Below are 7,463 nucleotides of genomic sequence, written 5' to 3'. Positions count from 1 at the left end.
AGTGTGTGCTGTGGTCCTGTGGACTATCGGCTCACCAGGGGCAACTGTTGGCTTTGTTTCTTGGAGGAGCCTGTTTGGCGACCAGAAGCAGGAGTTAATGGTACATCTACTTCTTAACAGGCAGAAATCCTCAAAAGCCATGAGCTATTTTTTAAAGAAAAATATTATTTTATAAAAGGTTTCCCTATTTCCTATCCTCATTTTTTCTATTGTCCATCCCATCAGAATTCTCAAAATCAAATTGCTTTTCAATTATGATTTTTCTTGTGTAGCACCTACAAAATTCAAATTGACTATTATCGTTTTTATTTGTCTTCTTCTTCCTTGTTGGTCTCCCATTTCTATCAAACGAAACTATTAAAAAACCATCAGGTTAGAAACTTGAGGTCAGATTTTTATTCAATCATTATAAACTATACGAATTAATCAGTGATTAATTGGTAGTAAATCATTATTATGGAAGATTTCATTAATAAACTCTAGAGAGAAAAAAAAACCAAACCCCAGATGAATCAAGCATCCAAGAAGATAATGGTAATTCTATTGAAACCCAAGAAGAAGTTATTTTAGCTATGCGATCAACAACCACTTATCAATAGGTATTTTTTTTCGTAATTGTTTTATTTCTTAAGAATTGGTCAGGTTTTTTTTTCCTAGTACAATTATCCATCGATCATCAACAAATTGAATCGACTGAAACTATTTTTGGTCAAGAGAAAGAAGATGAAGTCATTTTGGATGTCGTGTACATACCAACATCATTCTGGATGGCATGTATTTAAACCCATTAAGATTTTTAAAGATATGTGCATAAAATAACATGATTATATTCAATAAATGCACGTTGTATAATTTTGATTTTGCTATTCCCTACTTTGTTTGGTGGTTTTGGAAGCATATGTTGATACAAAAACTTTCAAAAATAAAAGGAAAGTTGATTGAAGGCGGGGATTGGGTTGAGGTAGAGAAGAAGATGTAGTGGTCGGTGGTGGAGATGGAGAAATAACTTGTAAATTATATTTTCTTTTTTTAGTGGTTGGGTGTCTATGAAAAGTCAAGAGATGGTATTTAAGATATATAAAAATTTATATGGGTGGTACATTGGGTTATTGAAAATGGACTTTTATGTGGATAGGAAATAGGATAAATGGGATGGGAAATAGGGAAAACCTCACAAAAAGATACTTTTTAAAAAAAAAAAAGAATTATTTTTGAATTTTTGTTCTCGATCCAAAATCTGAATCTTCGATTTGATTTTAACTAGCTTGTTTGTCAACTAGAGGTAGGAATGATGTTGCCTTTTTAAGGAATTCATTTAAAGTGCAGGAGTTGTTCTCAAGGTTAAGATATTATAATATCTTGACAGCTTTGGTGTGTATATGCAGTTATAGAGTATATATTCTTGTTATCTAGGTTTTTTATGATCAGTTATGGTCATATATCTTTGTATATTTGCCTTCCTTTTATCTGTTATACTCCTTTATAAGTAGGATGCTTTTTCCCATCGATAAATACACAGAAAAAGGTTATCTCATACACATTTGTTATCTGCCTCTATGCTCATGTTTATCATGGCATCAGAGCCAGCGCAACGATCTGAAAATTCATTCTTCTGTTGCATAACCTTTAAAGCAACCCTTGTCTTAGTTATTCAGAGAAAGATATCTTCCAATCCATATGGTTCTCAGTCTTTTCCTCTTTTCAGTTCTAAAACCCTGAAATCAGAAAATCAACTCCTTCAAACCTATTTACATGTCTCGAGAATATTTCCAACCTATCACTTCGAGATTAGATGGAACAAACTATACTAATTGGTCTTTTCTTATGAAGAGTTTTCTCAAAGGCAAAGTATGTGGAAATACATTGATGGTACAAAAAAATGTCCTAAAGCAAGCAACTCCACCGGCAAAGATGAAGAAAAGGAATCAACAGTTGATCCCAATGAATCCTAGGAGATCAACAATCACAAGATTTTAACTTGGATCGGCAACACTGTAATCACCTCAATCAGTATGCAGCTTACCAGTTTTGAAGTTGCAAAAGATACATGGAATTTTCTTTCAAAAAGGTACACACAAATAAACTTTGCTCAAATATATAAACTTGTACAAGATATTCGTTCCATGAAACAATCACATGATCAGTTTATCTCTCATTTTCATTCTGAAATGTTTGTAATCTGGAATCAACTGGCTCTTATGGAGCCAAAATGGACAACTGATCTAAAATTGGGAAAAGTATAGAGAAGAAACATGAGTGGTGCAACTTTTGATGGCAATACAAGATGACTATGAGTCATTCAGGGGTGCTATTCTTCATCCTTCACCTATTCCATCTGTTGAGTCTGTATTGTCAGAGATTATTGCTGAGGAAACGCGAACACGTATCAAGCCAGAGCCTTCAGGATTGTTTGCCATGCCTTCTTCCCGACCAACTTTTAACTTCCAGAGAAGTAATCCAACAAATAATCCAACACAACGTGACTTGTCACGGGTTCAATATAATAACTGCAAGAAGTTTGGTCACATAGCAAGAAATTGTACTTCTCCACCATTTGCAGTGCCACAAGATACACCTACAACTCAATGCAACTACTGTAAAGAACTATGACATTCCATAAGGAATTGTACCTCTCCATCATCAAGGAACATGAGAAGGCAGAATTCAGATGGTGGACAAACAGATTTAGTGGGCAAACCAGATTCATTGATGCACCAGCCTCATATGTTACACCAGCTCCATCTATATCAACTCAAACTACACAACCAACATCGAATACAAACTGTGATTCACCAACTCTAGTTCCAAATCTTGTTGAGATACAGGAAATGATCAATCATGCACTCTCAATTTGTAACAATTCTGCTGCTGCATTTGTTTTCTCAGCTCCATCAGGTATTTTCTCAACTGGTTGTTATCTAGAATCTGGAGCATCAAATCACATGACTTATGACTAAAAAGTCTTTGATAATTTTCATCTTATTATAGCTCCTAAGATACATACTGTTGATGGGTTAGTTGTTATGGAAAGTAATATTGGTGTGATAAAAAGTATCGAATAACATATGTGTGCCAGATGTTTTACTTGTTCCTAAGATGACAATGAATCTTATTTCCATTGGAAAACTATATGATCAAGGATTTAACATCATTTTCTGTCCTATTGGTTGTGCTATCTAGGATCTCAAAAAAGGGAAGCTAGTTGGGATAGGCCGTAGAGTTGGTCGATTATGTATACTCCGCTCTCTAATCATTCCCTCAAAGGTCCAAAACCATGTCATTGATGCAACTACTACTTTATCTCACACCACCACATCTCAGTTCATGTATTGGCATTCTATATTAGGTCATGTTTCCTTTTCTCGTCTTTCATATTTGATCAATAAGGGTTACTAGGAAGTACTTAGTTAGATAAACAACCAACTTACATCTCTTGTAAACTGGAAAAACAACCAGCTCTTTCTTTTAATATTAGTACTTTTACCTCAATTGAACCATTTGCTCTTATGCATTCTGATGTCTGGGTAAACCTCCAATTATGTCAAAGGGAGATGGTTTATATTATGTCAGTTTTATTGATGATTATTCACATTATACATGGATATATCTATTCATCTCTAGAGAAGATGTTCTTAAGTTGTATGTTGATTTATCAACCATGATAAAAACTCAGTTTGGTAAAGTGATCAAAGTATTTGATACTGATCAGGGTGGGGAATACATTTCCAATCCATTCAAAAAATTTCTTAAAACTTAAGGCACCATTCTCCAATTTCATGTACTGAAACTTCAGAAAAAAATGGAGTTGCAGAACGTAAACACCGTCATATTATAGAAATATCTGGAACTCAGTTAATATCTGGTTCAGTCCCTTTCAATTTTTGGGGAGAGTCAGTCCTTACCGCAGTCTACACTATCAATAGAGTCCCAACTACCGTTATTGGAGGTATATTCCCTTAAGAGCGTCTCTATGGTGAGAAACCAAACTATTCCGAGCTTCGAGTCTTCGGTTCAACTTGTTTTATGCTCCTTCCATAACGTGATCGTCATAAACTTGGTCAAATGAATGTCTTGTGCGTCTTTCTTGGTTATGGTATCGAACAAAAAGGGTATCGTTGTTATGATCCAGTTAATATAAAGCTTCGTGTTTCTCGTCATGTCATATTCTGGGAGAAAGTCCCATTTTTGTCACTTCCAAGCAGCAAATCATCATCCTTTGAGTATTTCACTTACTCTGATCCATTTCCTAGTGAACCCAATCCTAACACTTCCTCTATATCTACTCCTGAGAGCCCGTCTCCTCTAGTTGTTGATCCACCAAATACTGATGATCAAGACCACTCTATGACTCAGCCCAACAGCGCAGACCTGACAAAAGATCCTGAGGGTGATATTTTGCCACCTAGAAATCAAATACCATCAGCTAAGTACTTAAATTATCATTGTTCTTTGTCATCTATTATGTTATTTTATGAACCAAGAACTTACAGAGAAGTTGCGGCTATACCTGAATGGCAAGATTCAATGAAAGAGGAATTGACATCACATAAAGCTGGTATATGGGACATGGTAGATCTCCCACCTGGAAAATCATTTATAGGCAGTAGATGGGTTTTCAAAGTTAAAACCAAATCAGATGGCAATATAGACAGGCGCAAATCTCATGGTTGCTCAAGGTTATACTCAGGAATATGGGATTGACTATGAGGAGACATTTGATCATGTTGCTCGTATGGTCATTGTTCGTACGCTTATTGTTGTTGCTGCTGTTCGAAAGTGGAACCTTCATCAGATGGACGTAAAAAATTCATTTCCTCTTGGAGAATTACAAGAACAGGTATATATGCAACCTCCTCCAGGTTTACCTCACGCTCCAAATCAGAAGTGTAAAATTCGTAAAGCTCTTTATGGACTTCACAAGCACCTCGTGCCTGGTTTGAGAAGTTTAGCAATGCGATTCTTGAATATCGTTTTACACAAAGCTTTTACTACTCTGCAATGTTTACTCGATCATCAACCAAAGGGATTGTAGTTCTTCTCCCCTGTATGTGGATGACATGGTTATTACTGGTAGTGATATTGAAGGAATTGATAATCTCAAAATATATCTCATTTCTTATTTTCAGATGAAAGACCTTGGTTCCTTTAGTTATTTTCTGGGCATTGAAGTAGGCAAATCCAACAATGGATACTTTGTATCTCAGGTTAAGTACGCATCTGAAATTATTCAACGTGCTGGCATCAGTGATACTAATATTGTGGATACTCCTCTTGAAGTCAATATGAGACATAGTCCAACATATGGAACTCTATCCAATCCAACATTTTATCGGAAACTGGTAGGAAGTCTCAACTACTTGACTATTACTAGGCATGATATTAGTCATGCGGTACGTAGTAAGTCAATTTATGTCTGCTCCTCGCTCTACTCATTTTGATGTTGTTCTACGAATTCTACGCTAACATGGACTTTATATCAAGGCCTTCAGTTTTCATCTAAGTATGATCTCACCCTAAAAGCTTATTCAGATTCGGACTGGGCAGGAGATGTCACTAATCGACAATCAATTACAGGATATTTTGTGTTTTTGGGAGATTCTCTTATATCTTGGAGAAGTAAGAAACAAACTATCGTTTCTCGTTCTAGTGCTGAAGCAGAATATCGAGTTCTTGCTCATACCACTTCAGAAATCATATGGTTACTGTGGCTTCTTAGTGACATGGGAATTCATCTTCATAACCATACACCTATGTTTTGTGATAACAAGGCTTCTATACAGATCACTGACAATGATGTTTTTCACGAAAGAACTTAGCATACAGAGATTGACTGTCACTTCACAAGGCATCACTTCAAGAATGGCACAATTACTCTTCCTCATGTGAAGTCTGAGTTTCAATTTGCTGATCTTTTCACCAAGGTTCATCTTGCACCTCGTCTACAATTCTTGGTTTCCAGAGGGGTGGGGGGAGGGGGTGGGTGGGTGGGTGAGTATATTCTTAGCCAAGATGTGCTTTGGTGTGTATATATGCGGTTATAGAGTACATATTCTTGTTATCTAGGTGTTGTATGATCAGTTATAGTCATATATCTTTGTATATTTTCCTTCCTTTTATCTGTTGTACTCCTTTATAAGTAGGTGCTTTTGCCCATCGAGAAATAAACAGAAAGAGTTTGTCTCATACACAATTGTTATATAGCCATGATGAGCTATGTCTCAACTCCTTTTTTGTTTCACAAAAAAATACTATATTTTCTTAATACTATGTTTTTTAAGTATGATATTTATTAATATACTAAAGGGTTGTTACAAGAGAGTATGCAACACCGGAAAATTCAGAAACAGAAAGCTAGAAAATTACAAAAACATGACAGTGAAGCAAAATCTGAGTATCGATCTCTGGATAATTGTTGGAATTGGTAAGGCCAGAAAATAAAAAAATTTAGCCGAGTAATTTGAAAGATATATGACTATAACTGATTAATGAAAGCAATTTGAAAAAAATTCAGTTGGGAGAAAAAATTGCGACGTAGCCGAACTAAATATATAGGTTTTTAGAAAAAAGATCGATTAGGAAAAAAAATGCGATGTAATCGAACTCAATATATAGGTTTTCAGAGAAAATTTCGGTTAGGAAAAAAATTGCGACGTAACCAAACTCAATATATATGTTTCCGTAGAAAAGGTCGGTTAGGAAAAAAAATTTACGAAGTAACCGAATCCAACCCATAGGTTTTCAGAGAAATATCAGTTAGGAGAAAAAAAAACCTACTTGACCAAACTCAACATTTTTTTCTTACAAACTAAAGTATTGTTAAGAGAAAAAAATTTCTACTTAGCCGAACACAACAATCGGTGTTATATATAAAAGCTCGCATTCGAATAACAAATTGAGGTTTGGTTAGGAGAAAACGAAAATGCCTAATTGGGCCGCACCTAATAAAAGAATTAAAAAATTAAAACGTTAAAACTCTCTATATATAACTAAAAACGGAAGGTGTTGGAGCTTAGCTGGTTGCTAGGCTCCCAACAGTTTCTTATAAGACTCTTCTGTTCTTCTGACCTTTATATATATTAAAAAAAAATACAAAAAAAAAACTAAGTAAAAAATGTTAAAATTAAAAATTAAAAATGACAATATCCAGGTGATGGAATTCTGCTACGCCAAACCTTGGCGTTTGTATTACAATGACATTATCCATTCTTCAGCTCAAATGGTACAGCAAGGGGACCTCTATGACCATTGCTTTTCGCTTTAGCTCTTCACCCTCTCGTGAAGAAAATCAACAACTCTTGTACTCCATAGAGCGAGCTACCACTCCTCCGCAGTTGCACTGGCGCATCTCACCTATATTTCTCCATGCGCACAACTTCTCCAGTAGCAGTCTAGCAAGTGCAAGCTACTTTTGATATTTATTTCTATATCTGCAGCAAGCCAGCAACTCATCACAGGTAATGAAC

The 7,463-nt window shown here is 35.5% G+C and overlaps 1 protein-coding gene across 1 annotated transcript; it reads left to right on the top strand.

Annotated features, from left to right (window-relative positions):
• The first annotated feature begins 5,057 nt into the window (after nucleotides 1-5,057).
• Nucleotides 5,058-5,816, top strand: LOC113329636 (uncharacterized mitochondrial protein AtMg00810-like). Its single transcript, XM_026576490.1, has 2 exons — nucleotides 5,058-5,397; nucleotides 5,482-5,816. The coding sequence occupies exons 1-2, from the start codon at nucleotides 5,058-5,060 to the stop codon at nucleotides 5,814-5,816; spliced, it is 675 nt and encodes a 224-aa protein (XP_026432275.1).
• The last annotated feature ends 1,647 nt before the right edge of the window (nucleotides 5,817-7,463 follow it).

This window comes from Papaver somniferum, unplaced genomic scaffold (genome assembly GCF_003573695.1).
Source record: "Papaver somniferum cultivar HN1 unplaced genomic scaffold, ASM357369v1 unplaced-scaffold_117, whole genome shotgun sequence".
Lineage (NCBI taxonomy): Eukaryota > Viridiplantae > Streptophyta > Magnoliopsida > Ranunculales > Papaveraceae > Papaver > Papaver somniferum.
Note: the sequence above shows the minus strand (reverse complement) of the source record. Positions and strands in the feature narration are given on the sequence as shown.

Coding starts and splice junctions, on each gene's coding strand:
- LOC113329636 (XM_026576490.1), top strand. CDS start 5,058: ATGGTTATTACTGGTAGTGATATTGAAGGAATTGATAATCTCAAAATA. Junction 5,398..5,481: donor TATTAGTCATGCGGTACGTA/GTAAGTCAATTT, acceptor CTTTATATCAAG/GCCTTCAGTTTTCATCTAAG.